The sequence below is a fragment of the Tamandua tetradactyla genome, chromosome 1 (genome assembly GCF_023851605.1).
Source record: "Tamandua tetradactyla isolate mTamTet1 chromosome 1, mTamTet1.pri, whole genome shotgun sequence".
Lineage (NCBI taxonomy): Eukaryota > Metazoa > Chordata > Mammalia > Pilosa > Myrmecophagidae > Tamandua > Tamandua tetradactyla.
Window position 1 is genome coordinate 100,327,409 of NC_135327.1, and position 21,223 is coordinate 100,348,631.

At 36.7% G+C, this 21,223-nt stretch overlaps 2 protein-coding genes and 1 pseudogene across 3 annotated transcripts in view; 1 reads left to right on the plus strand and 2 right to left on the minus strand.

The window, feature by feature from the left end:
* The window catches only part of IGF2BP3 (insulin like growth factor 2 mRNA binding protein 3), a 194,542-nt gene that overhangs the window by 73,954 nt on the left and 99,365 nt on the right, over window positions 1–21,223 (plus strand). For both annotated transcript variants that reach the window (XM_077121756.1, XM_077121766.1), the window contains exon 3: window positions 431–479. In XM_077121756.1, coding sequence (XP_076977871.1) covers window positions 431–479 — 49 coding nt within the window. The remainder of the gene's footprint in view (window positions 1–430; window positions 480–21,223) is intronic.
* The window catches only part of MALSU1 (mitochondrial assembly of ribosomal large subunit 1), a 174,962-nt gene that overhangs the window by 32,456 nt on the left and 121,283 nt on the right, over window positions 1–21,223 (minus strand). The window lies entirely within an intron of this gene.
* On the minus strand, window positions 15,766–16,343 carry LOC143678831 (ras-related protein Rap-1b pseudogene; annotated as a pseudogene).

Genomic DNA, 21,223 nt, shown 5'->3' on the forward strand with positions numbered 1-21,223 from the left:
GGGACATCTTGATTCTATGCAGGAACCTCTTCACCTGTGATCCAGATTAAGAACACTTGGACCTGGACTAAGGTTTTCTTTGTGTCCTGGGAGCTCACTCTGAGGCTAACAGGTTTAAATTTAGAAAACAGTCATAGGCTGAAATTTTTCTTAAAAAAACATTAAAACTGCCAATTTTAGTGACCTTTTAAAATAAGCCATAGCAATCCATTAATGCTTATACTCCAGATAGTCTCAGTATACGTTCCGTGTTAGCTTTTGTCTTGTCATCTTTCCTTCTTGGGCTATATTTTCTTTCTATATATTGGTTTGTATATAATATAAAATAAAATATTTTAAATAGTTTGTGAAATTCCCTGTTGGCTATTAATGTCTTTTGCTTTTTTGTGTGTGTGTTTTTTTTAAAAAAAACATTTTAATTCTTCTGCAGGATTCGGAAGCTTCAGATACGAAATATTCCACCTCACTTACAGTGGGAGGTAAGAATTTCTGTATTTAAAATTAAGATCTTGTATCTAAGCCTGTTGCTGTTGGTTTTTCCAAAGGCTCTCTTCTTCCCCCAACTCTTGGGTGTGCTGGAACCCAAAACTCTTCTTTCTGTTCTTTGAGATGTATTTTTTTAAACAACTTTTTTTTAATTGTAAAATATAACATATATACAAAGCAAAGAAAGAAAAAAACAATGATTTTCAAAGCAAACTTGAACAAGCAGTTACAGAACAAATCCCAGAGTTTGTCATGGGTTACCATTCTACCATCTCAGATTTTTCCTTTTCTGCTCCAAAACACTGGAGGCTAGAAGGAAAATTAATATAGAGATTCAGCAGCCATGCTCATTTATTAAATCCTATCATCTCTGTTATACTCCTCCTTTTCCTTTGATTCTTCTCCCAATCTATAGGGATCTTTGGGCAATGCTTATTCTGACTTTTTCATGTTGAGTAGGGGTGTCTACTCTAAAGGATAGGAGGATGTAAATAATCAATAATCTTAAGGAGGCTGAGTTTTTTTTTTATGTTAAAATAGATTCTTTGGTAACTAGGTAATCTTCCTCATTCAGACTCATCCTGATGATTTGAAGTCTTAAAAGGGAAATATCTGGTAGGGAAGTTTTATTTTAAAATATTATCTTCTTTCCTTTTACTCAGATGATGGCATTCTAGTGAGTTTGTATTACCACAAATTAATAACAATTCAGTTGCCGCTGCCAGCAATTTCCAAAGCATAATGAGGGTTTTATGATGAGATTTTGAGACACTAGTAGTTGAAGAGAGCCTATGACTCTTCCAGATGATGGAAGTTCTTAAAACCTAAGTTGGAGAAGGTAGTGCAAAGGAAACTGTTGCTCAGCTTTCATATGTTTTAATATAAAATCAGAGTAACTAGTCTTTGTGTTTCAGGTTAATCTTCATCAAATGTAAAGTATGGTTAAACTTAGGTGATGAGTTGAGGGGAGTGAGTCTGAGGCCTGGCTCTCCCAGGTCCCTTGGTTGGTAATGAATCATTTATGCTCAGAATATTTTATACAGTGTTTATTTTCAGAACACTGTTGAGTCTAATCTTTGCACATAGGGGTTGGTATTTGGTGTGTGCTGAATATTTTTCAAGTTACATAAGATATATAAACTTTTGCAGATGGAAACTGTGATTTTATAAGATTAAACTCCTTACCTTTTCCTGTTTCAGATTAACATTTGTTTGGGGAATTCAGTAGCTTTGGGAATGGATCCCTGTATGTGGAGACAAGATTACTGATTTGATGCCTTTACTGTAAGATGGGCCATGTTCAATAGTCTTCTCTGTTCAGGAACTCCATCTAGTGTAATGTCTCTTTCAGTGAAGTAGCCGCAGGGTATCAGCCAATTTTAAGTGAATTCTTAGAGTACTAGTACATCTGCTCTAGGATGGCGACAGTTTCCTTCTAGTTCATTGATAGCACCTCTTTAAATTTAGTTTGCAGTATCTTTTGGTGGCTTCTCAAGTTTTTAATCTATTGTATTTTTCCTCATTTTCAGTAAAATTTGGTCTAATTGATGGGAATAAATCTTTACTTGCTTTATTTAACTAAGAAGTTAAATAGTCCTTTGAGGTGAGGTCTAGTTGGCCACATTTCCACTTTCAGATGGGCAAATCTGGACACATAGCGTTCAAAGAATTAAGCAAGAATGCATGCTGACTTGTAAGGGACCTGGAGTTAGACTCAGAGCTCTTGATCTTTAACCCTTTAAAAAATCAGAAGCTTATTTAAAATACTGATCAACAAAAACAGATTTATTGAGGGCCTGTTAGGAATAAGTTGAGCTGTTGTGGTGTTCCCTTTCTTTGAAGACTTGAGTCAGCGCTATGTCCTTTTTAAGAAGGATCATTTCATACGTACATCTTTTTGTTACACATGAAGTAGCTTCAAGTTTCATGCTGCAGCCTTATTGTAGGCAGTGATAATTTTGCATTTATAGTATAGAACTCCCTTTATAACAGAGGGATCAGGCTTTGAGTCTACTGATTAATCTTAGAATCTTTGAAAGTAGAGCAACCATATATTATGTGCCTCCTGATTTGATACAGTAGGAAATATACAGAGCGTCACTTACGAATTTTTCTTGTAAGGAAAAAAATGGAGGTTTGACTGAATTCTATTTAATTCTAACATTTTAATTGTGCTAACATGTATGTAACATAAAATTTGTCATTTTAACCATTTTTTTATTAAAGAAAAAAAGAAATTAACACAACATTTAGAAATCATTCCATTCTACATATGCAATCAGTAATTCTTAACATCATCACATAGATGCATGATCATCATTTCTTAGTACATTTGCATCGATTTAGGAAAAGAACTAGCAAAACAACAGAAAAAGATATAGAATGTTAATATAGAGAAAAAAATAAAAATAATAATAGTAAAAAAAGACACAAACAAACAGACAAACAAAAAAAACCTATAGCTCAGATACAGCTTCATTCAGTGTTTTAACATGATTACTTTACAATTAGTTAACCATTTTTTAATGTTCAGTTCAGTGGCATTAATTTTACAGTTTTGGACAACCATTACATTACCACTTTCCATTATTAAAACATTTTCATCAATCAAGACTAAAACTCTATACCTATTAAGCAGTAACTCCCCATTTCCATCCACACCCCCAGCCCCTGTCAATCCCTGGTAATTTCTGATCTTCTCTCTATGAATTTGCTTATTCTAGATACTCATTTAAGTGAGATCATACAGTATTTGTCCTTTGGTTTCTGGCTTATTTCATTCAACTTGATGCCCAAGTTTCATCCATGTGGTAGCATGTATCAAAACTTCATTCTTTCTTTTTTTTAGGGCTGAGTAACATTCCATTGTATGTATATGCCACATTTTATCTACACCTTTTAGCTATTGTGAGTAATGCTGTTGTGAATATTGATGTATAAGTATCTGTTTGAATTCCTCAGGTCATATGGTAATTTCATTTAACTTTTTGAGGAACAGCCAAAGTTTTCCAGAGCACCTGCACATTTTACATTCCTACCAGCATGTATGAGAGTTCCAATTTATCCTTGTCCTAGTGGGTATGATGTGGTATCTCCTCGTGGTTTTCATTTGCATTTCCCTAATGGCTAATGATGTTGAGGATCTTTTCATATGCTTATTGGCTATTTTCATGAGTTCTTTGGGGAAATTTCTTTTTAAGACCTTTTTATTTTTTTAATTGGGTAATTTGTCTTTTTGTTGATTTGTGGGAATTCTTTATATATTCTGAAGATAAAACTCTTTATCAGGTATATGATTTGCAACTATTTTATCTCATTCTGTAGGCTGTTGTCTTTTCACTTTCTTTGAATGTTCTTTGCACAAAAATTTTTAAGTTGATAAAGTCTAATGTAGCTATTTTTTTATTGCTCATGCTTCAGTCCAATTTTGAGTTTATAAGAAATAGAGACAGTAGAGGGACAAATTCATTGATACCATGAGGAAACAACTAGCCAAGTCCAGGATATGGAATATTCATTCCACAGGATAAATGAGACGGTTTTGTTAGCAAAGCAGTGGCATGAAGAGAAGGGAAAGGGGTGCTGTTATAGAATAAAGCTTTCAAGGACAACAGAGAATCAAGTGTATGCCTACAGTAAATTATTTATGAATTGTGTAAATATTCCTTGGAAGTAGCATGAAGTACCTGGAAACATATTACAATTTTTTGCAGTTAGTATGGCAGCTTTTGGGGTCAGACTTGGAATTAAATCCCAACTCCACTACTTTCTTCTTCTTCTTTTTTTTAAAATTTTTTTATTGACAAATCTTCACACATATGTAGTCTATACATGGTGAATAATCAGTGGCGCACAATATAATCACATAGTTGTGCATTCATTACCATGATCATTTTTAGAACGTTTGCATCACTTCAGAAAAATTAAAAAAAAAAAACTCATTCATCCCATACCCTTACTCCTCCTTCTCATTGACCACTAGTATTTCAATCTACCCAATTTATTTTACCCCTCATACCCTTTTATTATGTATTTACTTTTTATCTGTAATTATTTACTTATCTGTCCATACCCTGGATAAAAGGTGCATAAGACACAAGGTTTTCACAATCACACAGTCACACTGTAAAAGTTATATCTTTATACTGTCATCTTCAAGAATCAAGGCTATTGGAACACAGCTCAATGGTTTCAGGTATTTCCCTCCAGTCACTCCAATATACCATGAATTAAAAAGGGATATCTATATAATGCATAAGAATAACTTCCCGGATAACCATGTCTCTGTTAGAAATTTCTCAGCCACTGAAGCTTTATTTGTTTCTCTCTCCCCCTTTTTGGTCAAGGAGGCTTTCTCAATCCCATGATGCCAGGTCCCTGCACATCCCTGGATTTCTGTCCCACAATGCCAGGGAGATTTACATCTCTGAGAGTCATGTCCCATGTTGCGGGGAGGCAAGGGCAGTGTGTTTACCTGGTGAATTGGCTTAGAGAGAGAGGCCACATCTGAGCAACAAGAGAGGTGACTCTTAGGCATAATTTTAAGTAGGCTTAGCTTCTTCTTTGCAGGAACAAGTTTCATAGGGGTGAACCCCAAGATCAGGGCTTAGCCTATTGATTTTGTTGTTGTCACTGCTTGTGACAATATCAGAAATTCTCTAAACAGGGAAGTTGAATATTTCCTCCTTTCTCCCCAGTCCCCCAAGGGGACTGCAAATACTTTTTTATTCACTGCCCAAATTACTCTGGCATATATTGGGACATCACACTAACGTGGACAAACCAGCAAAATCTCACGCCCTATTCAAGATTCTGTATACTTACCATATAACTCACCATACAAGTGAAATCAGGAAGTGTACTACCCAAAATGTAAATGTCTCTCCCTTCCACTGCTTTCTAGTTATGTGATCTAGTTATGTAATCTCGGAATGGATTCTTTAAATTTTCTGAGCCTTCCTCTTTTTTGACATGCGGATGATAATGCTATAAATATTAAGTGGGTTTATGTATGTTAAAGCCCTTAAGACAGTGTTTTGCACAGGTAAATGCACAATAAATTTTAGCTATGATATGAATAACAACAAATTGACCACCTTTCAACTTTAAATTTTCATGCTCGTCTCAGCCACCAGAGTCCAGCCAGGAGCACAGAAAACACATGAGATACTTCATTAGAAGGAATTTAATAGGGAGAATCACACAGGTGTTGGAGGGTTGCAAGAACAAAGAGAGACTCCACAGGTAGTAGGTGCAGGGAGCCCTACCACCCTCAGACTGGGCACCAAGTGGAAGGGTTGAGAGTATGGAGGAAGAGCCGTTGTGTAGCAGGGACTCCGATCTCTGAGGAAGAAATACTCCCTGGCTGTTGCTGGCAACTGGGGAAGGGGAGGGAGGATGATGAGGCTGATTCTGGAAGTGTCCAGGGCAGGTAGACGCTGAAGCCAGCAGCTGCTGGGGTGATGCTGCTAAGAGCACCTGGTAGAACAGGTGGCAAACAGGAGGGAGAATGTCCACCTCCCCCACTATCACCTTCCAGTCTCCCTGTAGTGCCTCCTATTGGAGGAAACTAACAGGGAACAGCTGATACAGGAGCAATAGAGGGTCGAGTTCCAGCCCCAGCAACACAAAGCCAAAATGTGGACCTAGAACTGAGAGCTTTAATACCCATGTCACTGAAGAGATGCCAGAATCTGGAATTATAGGAGAAAACACTTACTTGGGAGGTATTGGTGCTTTGTGGCAGTTTATAAGATCTGCCATTGGACTGTTAATTATCTTTATACCCTTGTTGACCACCAAATACTCCTGCAAATGATTGGAAGGAACCCCTCTCAAGTTCTCTGGGTAACAAACATCTTGCATGTGTGTGTCGAGCAGGGGTTAAAGAATTTCTAGCCATTTATTTTTCTAAATGATGATAAGGCATATATATATATAGAAAACTAACTTTTAAAGGACCCGCTACTGGAGAATTAAGTAAGTTTGTTTTTCCCCAAATATGTAGAATGTGGAAGGGAAGTAGAAGGAATGGTTTCTTCTCCATTTTCCAGTGCCTTTGCTGAGATACTTGTAGAGTAAATTTGATTTGGTGAGACCAGAAAGGAACGGGGTTCCTTTACAAAAAAGGTCCTGATAGTACAGAGCTCTGGAGCCCCAGAAGCCCTCCGGGGAGTGGTATGGGAATGTGTTGAAGATTTGAAGGAGACCCTGTTTTGTGACTACACCTTTGATAATTCTCTTTTCCTTTCAGCTTACTCAATGTCTTAATGAGGCCCCCCTTGCCTAAATGTTTTTCTGCATTTAAGAAACAAATTTCCAAGGCCTTAGGAAAGAACTTCTTAAAGAGTTGTTCCTAATTTTGCTATTTTAACAGTAACTCTCAAATCAAAATAATAAAAATTTCTAATAGGTACTCACTAAGTGTAAAAAGGGAAATACCTTCTTTGAAGGGGAAACATAAGGACCATTAATTCTATAAATGAAGTAGTCATATGGGGGATAATCTAGGTTCTGATTTTGGGATCAGATGAGTAATTAGAGTGATGTCTCCACAGAGTTCTGTGTGGGAAATAGTCTGAGCCCACTGATTTAGTGGATATAGCTTCTAAGTGCCAACAAGGCCCCAACATCTCCCGGGACTGGAGTGATGATTTTTTAAGACAAAGATTTGAATATGTAGTATGACAAATACTTTTTGGGGTGGGTGGAAATAGTTTAAAAGTCACAATCTTGCTTGGAAATCCAGAGTGTATGTTGGCTTTAACTCAGCACTTGGATATCCAATTTTTCCTGGACTTAATTGAGCTGGGAAAATGAGCATCAGGTGAAGAAACTGAAGAGTTTACTGCAGTATAAGATCTGTTTCTGTCACATGTGTTGTCTGGTGTGTTTAATTAGAGAAAGTGGAAACTGGAGTTCTTCGTAATTGAAATGTCCTGAAATTGCACCCAAGCTTCTGACATGCCAATGGGTGGTTGGTCTTTGATTCTTGACATGGAAACCAAGCAACCACTGTACTAGAAATGAGTAGATCAAAGCTTCGGGTTGGAAATTGCAATGTAAAATATTTGTTTTCAGAGTCAGATATCTTAATGATTACTCCTTTTTAAGGTCTTTTTGGTGCTTCTATATGAGCTTGAAGCAGTTTTTCGAGTTAATGAATCTTGCAGGAATCTCAAAAGACTCTCTTTTGCAGGGCTATCAGATTGCCCTAGCAGAACATGTTATTTAGCATTTGCTTTGTTAGCTGAAAAGTTGACTTCTAGGGTATATGGAATGTTAAAACTCCATGGCTTCATTAATGATTGAAAGAAGTTTATTCTTCTGTAGATTGGGAATGGGCTGGTGAAGAATATTTTAATGGTAAGATGTAAAGGGACAGACAGCAGAACTTCCCTGTAAATTATACTCCTGTGAGTCACAGCTACTCTTTGGTAGAAGGGCTGAAACTCTAGAAAGATGCTTATGTTTCAGGCAAAAAAGAAAGCTACATTCTAACAAATAAGATATTAACATAATAAAATGGTCATTTTTTTGTGAGACGAGGCCAAGTTGTTGTGATGGGGCAGATTATATCATCCACATTAAATTTACAAGAATAAAGAGCATGAGTTGTAGAGGTCAGAAAGTTACATAAGATTATTAACAGCTTCTTAAAGTGCGTGATGTTGTGATGAAGTCTTATTTCCTTTCTCTATGGGCTCTGAAAGTAGTAAGGAAGACTGTGTACAGAAGACTTCCCTGGCTGTACTTTTGGAGGTAGAAATAGTGACATTATTAAGCTAGACTCAAACAGAGAAAGGGAAATCAAAGAAGTCATTGAGAAGAAATCAGGAAGTAAGAAATTTGATACCTATGTTATCTAATCTGGGGAGAAAACAAAATAATTTTACAGTTAATATAAAATAGCTCAGAGGGAGACCTCACTGTAAGCCTTGGATAAATGTGTACTGAGATTCAGAAGACTCTCTTGAGGTCTGGGGGAAAGTGGGATGACTTCCAAGTGAAGAGACTTAGGCAGGAGCCCTGGGAGTTTGTGAAAACCCTGCTGCATATTGATATCTTCAAGGGCAGGAACTGTTGTTCATCTTCATCTGTCCAAGTGCTGATTGTTTTTTGGCCCTGTGGTCAGATGCTGTTTGATCCATGATCCATGATGGATACAGGAATTAATGTCAGATGGAAATTGGGTGGGATGAAAGCGTTTGAAACATAACTGATGATGTAAAGCTAACAACTGAGGTACTTAGGAAGAAGACATCTGTAGAAACAGTGGAGATGGCCTTAAACATGACTGCGTAAGGGCAGGAGGCACGGATGTTACATATTAGAAATAGCCTCTTTAGGGTTTGCCTTTTGCAGCAGTAGCTTGCAGAGCTAAATAATGTAGCAACAAATAAACAGGATGTTCTGTGTACATGATTTTCAAACTTTTCTCTCTCCTTCTAAGGAGATGGCATAATGGAAGCCTTTTATGTAGATATATATAAAGGTAATGTTCTCTAACCCTGGCTCAGGACCCTGCTGGTTTCCTCTTTTGCACCCAGCCCCTGGGGAAGTTTTGTGGAGCTATTTCAAAATGACTATGACATCATTGAATCTGAGTAAGAACAATTACTAGAGCAAGTTGATTTTCACCAAATGATTTTGGAAGGCAAATTTGAAGAAACTGTTAACCCAGATAGAAAACCATTTTTCACAATGGCCTGATTTTATATAATGGCCAATACATAGCTGACATTTACTGAGCACTTAATGTGCCAGGCACTGAATTAACCCATTTATTTTATTTTATTTTTTTAAGTACAAAAAAAATACCAAGTAAATGCAAACATTCCTATTTTGATCATTCTGTTCTACATATATAATCAGTAATTCACAATATCATCACATAGTTGCATGTTCATCATCATGATCATTTTTTTGGAATATTTGCATCTATTCAGTAAGAAATAAAACAAAAACAACAAAAAAAATTATACATACCATACCCCTTACCCCTCCCTTTCATTGATCACTAGCATTTCAATCTAAATTTATTTTAACATTTGTTCCTCCTATTATTTATTTATTTTTCATCCATACGTTTTACTCATCTGTCCATAAGGTATGTAAAAGAAGCATCGGACACAAGGTTTTCACAGTCACACAGTCACACTGTGAAAGCTATATCATTATACAATCATCTTCAAGAAACATGGCTATTGGAACACAGCTCTACATTTTCAGGCAGTTCCCTCCAGCCTCTCCATTACATCTTGAATAACAAGGTGATATCTGCTTAATGTGTAAGAATAACCTCCAGGATAACCTCTCACTCTGTTTGGAATCTCTCAGCCATTGACACTTTGTCTCATTTCACTCTTCCCCCTTGGTTTTCTCAATCCCTTGATGCTGAGTCTCAGCTTATTCCAGGATTTCTGTCCCATGTTGCCAGGAAGGTCCATACCCCTGGAAGTCATGTTCCATGTAGACAGGGGGAGGGTGGTGAGTTTACTTGTTGTGTTGGCTGGAGAGAGAGGCTACATCTGAGCAACAAAAGAGGTTCTCTTGGGGGTGATTCTTAGGCCTAATTTTAAGTAGGCTTGACCTATCCTTTGTGGGGTAATTAACCCATTTTAATCTTCACAGCAGTCCCATGTCCTCACTCTACAGGTGAGGCGACTGAGATACAGGAGAGGTAAAGTAACTTGCCCAGTGTCACACAGCTGAAAGGGGTGGAGTTGCTGCTCTTAATCGGTTACTCTAATCAAAAACCTCCCCAGAAATTTTTTAATTTTTATAATTTGTTTGCATTCACCATGTCCTTCAAAGTTAGTGAATCTGTTAGAAACGGGGTTCTCCCTGGGGCTGGAGGAAATATGTGATTATGAGTGATGGGCTTAGATAATTCAGGGAAGTTACCGGTAAACTCTTCCATTTAGGGAATTGTGAGCAATGAATTTCCTCATGCATTGTTGCTTTGGGATGGGTCTGACTTTACCTCATTAGAAATAATTCAGTGAAAGGTATGCGGGGAAGTACCAAAATTTCTCTGTGACCTGTGTGTGAGTGTTACTGAGTGGCAAGGCACTAGACAAGCATTTCTGGTCTTAAGTTGCCACCCTCATGTGTGTACCATGTCTTTGTAAAATAATACCTTTACTTTCGCCCTTTGCTTCCATAGTTACTGTGAGACAGTCATTTCAAGAGTCTGCATGGCCTTAATTTAAACCTTTAATTACGGGATATTTCAGATACATACAGAAATAACTCCAGCTATTATCAACATATGAAAAACCCCTCTTGCTTTATCTATACTTGCACCTTTTTTCCCTGTTTCCAAATTATGCTGAGCTCAGCATACCACATCAGAGCTCAGCGCAGATGCTTGGAGATGCAGAAAGGAATCACCCCAGGGAAGGCCATTGGAACCCAGAAGAGAGGACCAGCAGATGTCACTGTGTGCCTTCCCATGTGGCAGAACAACTCAGATGGAAGCTAGCTGCCTTTCCTCTGAAGAACTATACATTTTTAACTAAGTAAATTCCTTTATTAAAAGCCGATCCATTGCTGGTATGTTGCATTCTGGTAGCTTTAGCAAACTAAAACAATTCACATATTAAATTAATAACTCCATATCTAGCCCACATTCAATTTTCCATATCTTCATTTTTTTTTTTAAGTTGCTTTGTTTGTGTCAGGATCCAGATTTGGTTAAGTTCTTTCAAGTCTTTTAATCAATGGGTTTCTCTTCCTTTGTGTGTGTGTGAATGTTCCACATTCTTATTTTGCTGGAGCACATGTTTGTGGTCATTTAACATGTTCCTCTGATGCTTGTGGGGCCAAAATTCGACTGAAGTTCATTGTTTTGTTTGTTGTGTGTTTTTCCTTCAGGAGCCATGTAATGGCCATTTCTCTTTGGAATGTGAAATATCTGCTTAAATTCATTATTTTGTGGTTGCCATACAGTAATATTCTAACTGCCATTTCCTCATTTATTAGTTGGAATGCATCTATAGAGAGCAATGTGCTATCATTTACTTGATTGCACTGAGGTATTGTTTGTATGAGAGACAAGATAAATGATTCCTGTCATTTATTTACTGACTTTTAGAAATATGGGTATCTTGACAAATGAAAAAAACCAATGAGTTTGTGTGTGTGTCATCATGATCTCATGGGTTTAAATGGTTTTAAAATGATTGAAATAATTTTTCTTCATATGCAAATTATTCTTAGAAGCCTGTGGAAGCCTCTTCAAGTTGGTGCAGATATCCTTCTGATGACACCTCTTTTTTTTTTTTTTTTTACATTTAAAAAGTTAAACCCATATTTATTTACTAGCACTGTTAAACATTACACAAAACATTCAAGTGGCAAGTAATTATAATGCAAGCCCTTGCATGGCAATCCAAATTTATTGAACTACTGATGCTACGTTATACAAAATTGCACCACTTTAATTAAGGCTTTTAGTTTACATTTGGCCACCTCAAAGTAGTTGTAACATTAGGCTGTTCAATTTAAATACTGTGGATCCCTGTTGGATAGATGAACAATCTTTACACCCAAACATTAATGCATACAAAGCAACAAGGCATTGTTAAATAAAACAGCAGTAGTTACTGCAAATTAGGCCTTGTGACCAATTACACATGATTAAAATTACTTCCCACATCCACAGTACTCGTCTACCATTTAACATCTCAACCAAAACGTTACACATGTGAAACAATCACTAACAGGCAAAAATACTAAACCTGTATATTTGGTATTGCACATACACTTATGCATGAGCAAGCAAGGGATTCACAGTGAGAATCTACAGCTGCAGAAGCCTGAAAATGATTTACAAAAAAATTGTTAAATCATTAAAAAATTGTTTGAAAATATACACTTCTTGTTGTAGACCCCCACTGTATACACAACTATAAACATTGTTCCCTATGTAAACAAAAAAGGAAACATGTAATAAGAGATTTGAAAAGTCTGGACATTTCCTTCCTGACAGATATTAAAGGCAATGTCTTTAATCTAAGACATTTTACTGAAAGGACTATCATATTTTAAAGACAAGATCACTGTCTCCACAGGTTTTTCAAAAATTAAAAAAACTATATAGCTGCGTTAATCAAAAGTGCTTATTTTGTACAATACAATGATAATGACCTTGAATTTCTTAAAAAAAAATTACAATAAGCTACAAGTATCAAAGAAGCGAAGTTATCTGGAGTAGACTATATAGGAGCTCTTTGGACTTTCTTTTATTAAGCTAAAATAGTGGTGCTTTTAGGATTTACATTATTGTACTCTCCAATACAAAGTTTATGGGGTGTGTTAAAGTATACAGTACACCATTTTCATACATGTACAACATTGGTGGATGAAGAATGTCTCTTTTTTTTTTTTTTTTACAGAAAGAGAAGAATTTATTTTATTTTTTTTTTTTAAGAAAAAATGCTTATATTTTAATGGAAGTACCATAGCTATATTGTTTGTTGGTTTTCCACACGATGTTAAACTAAAACAGGAAAATTTGTTGTACCAACCATTTCGTAGCTTCTATTTTCATAATGTTTTTTTTTTAATTTTTTTATTAATCAAAAAAAGAAAAGAAATTAACACAACATTTAGAAATCATTCCATTCTACAAATGCACTCAGTAATTCTTAGTATCATCACATAGATGTATGATCATCATTTCTTAGTACATTTGCATCGATTTAGGAAAAGAACTAGCAAAACAGCAGAAAAAGATATAGAATGTTAATATAGAGAAGAGAATTAAAATAATAATACTAGTAATATATATATATATAAAAAGGAAAAAGAAAAAAAACAAAAACAAAAGATACAAACAAACAAACAAAAAACCATATTTCAGGTGCAGCTTCATTCAGTGTTCCAACCTAGTTATATTACACTTAGGTATTATTGTGCTGTCCATTTTTGAGTTTTTGTATCTAGTCCTGTTGCACATTCTGTATCCCATCAGCTCCAATTACCTATTATCTTACCCTGTTTCTAACTCCTGCTGGTCTCTGTTACCAATGATATATTCCAAGCTGATTCTCGAATGTCGGTTCACATCAGTGGGACCTTACAGTATTTGTCCTTTAGTTTTGGGCTAGATTCACTCAGCATAATGTTCTGTAGGTCCATCCATGTTATTACATGCTTCATAAGTTTAGTCTGTCTTAAAGCTGCGTAATATTCCATCGTAGGTATACGCCACAGTTTGTTTAGCCACTCGTCTGTTGATGAACATTTTGGCTGTTTCCATCTCTTTGCAATTGTAGATAATGCTGCTATAAACATTGGTGTGCAAATGTCCATCTGTGTCTTTGCCCTTAAGTCCTTTGAGTAGATACCTAGCAGTGGTATTGCTGGGTCGTAATCCATTCTGCCATTCTATGTCTTTTGATTGGGAAATTCAGTCCATTAACTTTTAGTATTATTACTGTTTGGATAATAGTTTCCTCTACCATTTTGGCTTTTGTATTATATATATCATATCTGATTTTCCTTCTTTCTACACTTTACTCCATACCTCTCTCTTCTGTCTTTTCGTATCTGACTCTAGTGCTCCCTTTAGTATTTCTTGCAGAGCTGGTCTCTTGGTCACAAATTCTCTCAGTGACTTTTTGTCTATAAATGTTTTAATTTCTCCTTCATTTTTGAAGGACAATTTTGCTGGATATAGGAGTCTTGGTTGGCAGTTTTTCTCTTTTAGTAATTTAAATATATCATCCCACTGTCTTCTAGCTTCCATGGTTTCTGCTGAGAAATCTACACATAGTCTTATTGGGTTTCCCTTGTATGTGACAGATTGTTTTTCTCTTGCTGCTTTCAAGATCCTCTCTTTCTCTTTGACCTGTGACATTCTAACTAGCAAGTGTCTTGGAGAACGCCTATTTGGGTCTATTCTCTTTGGGGTGCGCTGCACTTCTTGGATCTGCAAATTTAGGTCTTTCATAAGAGTTGGGAAATTTTCAGTGATAATTTCTTCCATTAGTTTTTCTCCTCCTTTTCCCTTCTCTTCTCCTTCTGGGACACCCACAACACGTATATTTGTGCGCTTCATATTGTCATTCAGTTCCCTGATCCCCTGCTCAAGTTTTTCCATTCTTTTCCCTATAGTTTCTGTTTCTTTTTGGAATTCAGATGTTCCATCCTCCAGTTCACTAATTGTAGCTTCTGTCTCTTTAGATCTACCATTGTAGGTATCCATTGTTTTTTTCCATTTTTTCTTCTTTGTCCTTCACTCCCATAAGTTCTGTGATTTGTTTTTTCAGATTTTCTATTTCTTCTTTTTGTTCAGCCCATGTCTTCTTCATGTCCTCCCTCAATTTATTGATTTGGTTTTTGAAGAGTTTTTCCATTTCTGTTCGTATATTCAGCATTAGTTGTCTCAGCTCCTGTATCTCATTTGAACTATTGGTTTGTTCCTTTGACTGGGCCATATCTTCAATTTTCCGAGCATCATCCATTATTTTCTGCTGGTGTCTGGGCATTTGATCAGATTTCCCTGGGTGTGGGACCCAGCTGGTTGAAAGCTTTTTCTGTGAAATCTCTGGGCTCTGTTTTTCTTTTCCTGCCCAGTAGGTGGCGCTTGTGGCGCTCGTCTGTCTGCACGGCAGTCCCGGGAAACCGCGCTTGGAGGCGGGGGTCGCTGGCCGCTGCAGCTTGGGAGAGTGCCGGTCCTAATTGCCCAGCTGGCCCTAAACGCCAAGCGTGACGGGAGGGCCCCGCTATCCAACGTTCCCAGTCAGACCGGGGAGCCACGTGCGTGGAGGGGACCCCAGTCGCCAGCCGCCCCGGCCGAAAACGCGCGCCCCTCGGGTATCTCACCGCAGCAGATTCTCCCTGCCCGTTCAGCTGTTCCAGAATGGGGTACGCTGTCTTTTTGGTCTCTGTCGTGACTCCGGGAGCAGTTTCGTATTGTTTCTGTTTCTTTAGTTGCTTTTCTGGAGGAGGAACTAAGACCCGCGCGTCTTACTAAGCCGCCATCTTCTCCGGAAGTTCAGAATGTCTCTTAATAAGCAGTAATACTGGATGTAGCCTCTGGTTTTACCAGTTGCATACTCTAGGACTATTATATAAGTAAAAATCTCTCTTGTGATACTGGAAAGTGTTTAGAATGTGCAAACTGATGTAGTAGCTTTCATCCGCCTCTTAAAGGGTACCACCACAGGAAAGTCCATTTAAGATGTTGGTAGGTTTAACAAAGTTGGAATGCTGGCACTGTTGAATTGGGCAACAGTTCTTCAGACCTGACTCAGAGCTACAATGCATTTAGTATATTAAAGCAGCTGACATGATATCTTTTTGCAGGCCTTCCCAGGCACTGGAGTTTTTCTGTTATTTTGCCGTACTAGCTCATAAAAGATCTCATTAACATTAATTTTTGATTTTGCAGAAGATTCTAAGAATGCACAGTTGTTCCACTGTCTTGCTAGATTTTGACCTTGCTCCTTTCCTACAACTCTTTCGTCCTCCAAGTCACACTTATTACCAACCAGAATCATTGGAACATCATCAGTGTCTTTTACTCGAAGAATCTGTTCTCTCAGATCTTGTAAATCATTAAATGTGGACTGTGCTGTGATGGAATAAACTAATGCAAAGCCTTGTCCATTTTTCATGTACAAATCCCTCATTGCTGTAAATTGCTCCGTTCCTGCAGTATCCAAGATTTTGAGCATACACTGTTGTGCATCTACTTCAACTTGCTTTCTATAAGAGTCTTCTATTGTAGGATCATGTTTTTCAACAAAAATTCCTTGAACAAACTGCACTGTCAGAGCAGACTTTCCAACACCTCCTGAGCCAAGAACGACTAGCTAATACTCACGCGTGGTGTGAAGTTGTTGTCAAAATCTAGTACCTCTCGCGCTGTCACCGGTCCGCGCAGCCAGTGTCTCCTCGCGCCTCCCGCTCCCTCCGGGTCGCTGCTCCTGGCGCCACCGCTGTACTGCCGATACCGCCGCCGCTCCGGCTGGTTACACGCCTGACTCTGGGAGAGGTTTTTCTTTTTTTTTTCTTCTTTTCTGCTGACACCTCTTTGATAGTTTCCTTAACGTTTGGTAGAAGAAATCCCAGGTTTATGTTGTACATTTCCTATTTCAGGACTGAAGTCAGCCCTTTCTCCATGGAGCCCTGGTTTTTTTCAGTGGGAAATGGTATTTGGAGGCATAGAGTTAACTATGCCTCTCTTGAAACTAAATCCATTGGTCTATTCTTGGTTGGTCATTTTGTTTGCAACATTCCGCCCTCAGTTCTTCTCCCTGAATTTCTCTACTGTGTTCTTCTCCACTTCTAACTCTGAGCATGTCCCTGTAATTTTACCCATTTTTGCTCTTCATGTTCTCTTGGAAATTTTTCTTGTTTTCTTCTGGAAATTTTGCTTCCTGCTGAACACATTCACTTAGCTGTCTGTTGAGTTTGAGGTGTCTAAAACAAAGTTCTTCATTTCCCTCTCGAATAATTTATTTACTTTTTCTGTGAATTTTAACATTGTTTAGGTTATTCAGGCTTGGCTTTGAAATGATCCTTGATTCTTCCTTTCCCTTTTGTCCTCTGGCCTTGATTCACCAGTGCCATTAGTCCCTCCCTCCTCACCACTTCTATGATTCTTGTGGTTTTTGATGTCTTTTTTTTTTTTTTACATGGGCAGGCACCGGGAATCGAACCCGGGTCCTCGGGCATGGCAGGCAAGCATTCTTATCTGCTGAGCCACCGTGGCCCGCCTGGTTTTTGATGTCTTGCTGCCCACTGACTTGTTACAATAAAGTATAGAACTGAATTTGTTTTAGACTAACATACATTAAATATCAACATTTTTTGGTTATACAGTTTTCAGCTTTAATATGTATGTATTTGTGTAACTAACATCACAGTTGGGATATAAAATAGTTCTATCACACCAAAAAACATCCCTCATGATATCCTTTTGTTGTCATTTTCTACATTCAATCAACAATTGATTGTTTAGTTCCTATGTAACTACGTGTTTAACTTACAAGAAACTGAAAAACTAATCTCCAGGCTAACTGTACTATTTTGCATTCCTGTCATCAGTATGGCTAATCCAAATTGGTGTTTTCACTAGCACTTGGGATTGCTTGGATTTATTATTCTAGCTGCTTTAATAGGTGTACAGTGATTTGTTACTGTGATTTTACATTTCCCTAAAGGCTAATGATGTTGAGCATCTTTTCATATGCTCATTGGCTGTTTATTTAGCTTCTTTGAGAAATGCCTGTTTAAGAACTCTGCCCATTTAAAAATATGGTTGCTTATCTTTTTGTTCATGCATTGTAAAAGTTCTTTATATGTTCTGGGTGTTAAGTCCTGATTAGATACATGCTTTGCAACTATTTTTTTCTGCATTGACTTTGTAACCTATGACCTTGTTGAACTCAGTTTTAATTAGTTCTAAAAGTTTGTGTTTTTTTGTAGATTCCTTGGACTTTCTACTTAGACAATCATGCCATTGCAAATAAGAATAGTTTTAGTTCTATGTTTCTAATTATATGCCTATTATTTCCTTTTCTTGCCTTATTACATTGCTCATGACTTTCAGTAAGTGTAAGGTATCCTTTCCTTTTCCTCAGCCTTTTGGGGAAAACATTTTGGTTTTTAACCATTAAGTAAAATGTTGTTTTTTCCCCCCTTCTGAAACCCTTTTATCAGTTTGAGAACACTTCCTCCTTTCCTAGGTTGCTGATGGTCTGTATAGTGAGTAGTCAGTGAATTGTGTCCAGTGCTTTTTCTGCATAAATTGATCTAATGGTGTTATTCTTAAGCTGTTATGATGAATTATATTGACTGATTTTCATATATTGAACTAACTTTACATTCCTACGTTGTGATATATTGTTTTTATATTGTTTCTATGTGCTAATATTTTTCTTGAAGATTACTGCATCTGTGTTTACAAGGGATATTGATCTATAGTTTTCTTTTCTTAAATTGTCTGATTTTGTATCAGGGCAACACATCCTCAAAATGTATTGAGACATATTTGCTCTTCTGTTTTCTGGAAAATATTTTATAGACTTGGGTTTTTTATTGTTGTTGTTGTTGTTTTAAGTGTTTGACAGAATTTGCCGTCTTGCCTAAAGATTTCTTCTTCAGAAGTTTTTTAGCTACAAATTCAGTGTCTTTAATTATAAGTCTCTTCAGGTTATCTATTTTATTTTGAGTAGTTCTGGTGATTTGTAGTTTGAGTAGTTGGTTCACTTCATCCCAATTGTTGTTATGTATGTGTAGTTTTGTAGTATTCCCTTTTTTAATATCTTGAGTCTATAGTGATATTCCATGCTTTATTCTTGTTTTTGGTCATTTCTGTCATCTCCTTTTTAAAAATTTTTCATCAATCTTGTTAGAGGTTTATCCATTTTCTGATCTCTCCACCAAAGGAGTTTTTTGTTTCATTCATTTTTCTCTTATTTTGTTTTCAATTTCATTGATTTCTGCTCTCATTTTCATTATTTCTTTCTGCTTGCTGTTGATTTATTTTGCTCTTCTTTTACTGGTTTCTTTTTTTTGCATGGGCAGACAAAGGAAATCGAACCTGGGTCTCTGGCATGGCAGGCAAGGTTTACTAGTTTCTTAAGCAGGAATCTTGGATGGTTGATTTGAGACCATTCTTGTTGTTCTTTTGGGGGGTGGACTGGGGTGCGGGGTACATGGACAGGGAATTGAGCTGAGGTCTCCGATAGTGCAAGTGAATTCTACCACTGAACCACCCATGCACCCCTGAGATCATTAGTTTCTAATATAAATGTGTGATGCTATGGATTTCCCTTTAATCCCTGCATCTCAGAAATGCTTTTTTCTTTTCATTTTCATTCAGTTTTTTTTTTTTTTTAGAATACATAGTTTAATTTCCAAGTGATTGAATATCTTCCACTTGTCTTTTTGTTGTTGTTTCCTAGTTTATTTCCATTATGGCGAGTGAATATACCTTTTCTGTTTTTAATTCTTGAAACTTTGTCAGTATTTGTTTTCTGTCTATGTTTTAAGATAGATACAGTCTTTCTTGGAGGATGTTTCATGATGTTGAATGGTGTGTTCTAGAAATGTCACTTATACCCGGTGGGTTGATGGCATTCTTTTCTTCTGTACACTTGCTGACTTTTGGTTTACTTGTTCTGTTCATTTCTGAGAAAAGGTGTGTTGAAATTCCTCACATAACAATGAATTTGCCTATTTTTTCTTTCAATTCTGTCAGTTTTTGCTTTATGTTTTGTGAAGCTCTGTTGTTAGATGAATACCCACTTAGGGTATTATGTCTTCATGGCAAACTGACCCTTTTATCATGATGTAGTATTTCTGTTTAAACCAGATAATTCTTTTTATTCTGTAGACTACTTTGAAATTAATATAGCCACTGAAGCTTCCTTTTGATTAGTGTTTACATAGTATATGTTAATCCATCCTTTTACTTTGAACTTACCTATTTTGTCATAGTCGAAGTCAGTTTTTGAAGATAGTATATGATTAGGCTTTGTTCTGTTTATTACATAATTATCCAATGTAATTATTGATACAGTTATTTATGTTTACCATATATTATGTCTGTGATGTTGTAATTTTTACTTTTAATCATTAAACAAATTAAAGCAACTTGAGGAAAACAATCTATTTTAGATATTTGCCATTTCTAGTCTTCTTTCATTCTGGATATTCTAAATTTCCTTCTGGTTTCATTTCCCTTCTGTCTGAAGTACTTCCCCTAGCAATTCTTTTTTTTTTCCCCCCCTAGCAATTCTTAAAGAGTAGCCCAGCTGGCAGCAAATTATTTGCTTTCTTTCAACTGAGAAGGCCTCTATTTCACCTTCATTCCTAATAGAAATTTTTGCTGGATTTAGAATTCTGGATTGGTATTTCTTTAAGCACTTTAAAAATGTTGTGCCATTTCCTGCTGGCCTCCATGGTCTCTGATGAGAAGTCCCCAGTCATTGAAGTTGTTTCCCTATAAGAGGTTTTCTCAGTAGCAGCACTACTGACACTTTGGACTGGAAATTCTTTGTTGTGGGGGGCTGTGTAATGCATTGTAGGATCTTTAGCATCATCTTTGGCCTCTACCCACTTGACCTCAGTAGCAATCTCACTCCCCCACCACCACCCCAATTGTGACCGTCAAAAATATTTACAGACAATGTCAAATATCCCGTTGGGGTCAACACTGTCCCCAGTTGAGAACTACTCCCTGTAAATAATGCATCATTTTCCTCCACAAAACTTTTCTTTGTCATTGTATTTTAGTAATTAGATTATGATGTGTCTGGGGATAGATTTCTTTGAGGTCAGCCTGTTTGAGGTTTGCTGAACTTTTAAAATCTATAGTTATATGTCTTTTGCCAAATTTGGAAAATGTCCAGCTATCATTTCTTAAAATAATATTTTTTCTTTTTCTGGGACACCCAATAATATGAATGTTAGATTTTGTTATTTCCCCACAGGAAGTTTTTTTTTTTTTCATTTTGTTCAATCTTTTTTCCTAATTGTTCAAGTTAGGTAATTTGTATTGATATGTCTTCAAGGGTACTATTTCCTCTTTTGTCTCTATTCTGCTGTTGAATCATTCAGTGAGTTTATTTCAGTTATTTGAGCTCTGGACTTAATTCTTCTGTATAGACCCTATTTCTTAGATATTTTCTCTCTTTCCTTTCTTTCAAGACTCTTCTCCCTTTGTGGAGCATTTGTGTAATAATTGGTTTTTGCTGCTGTTGTTGTTGTTTTT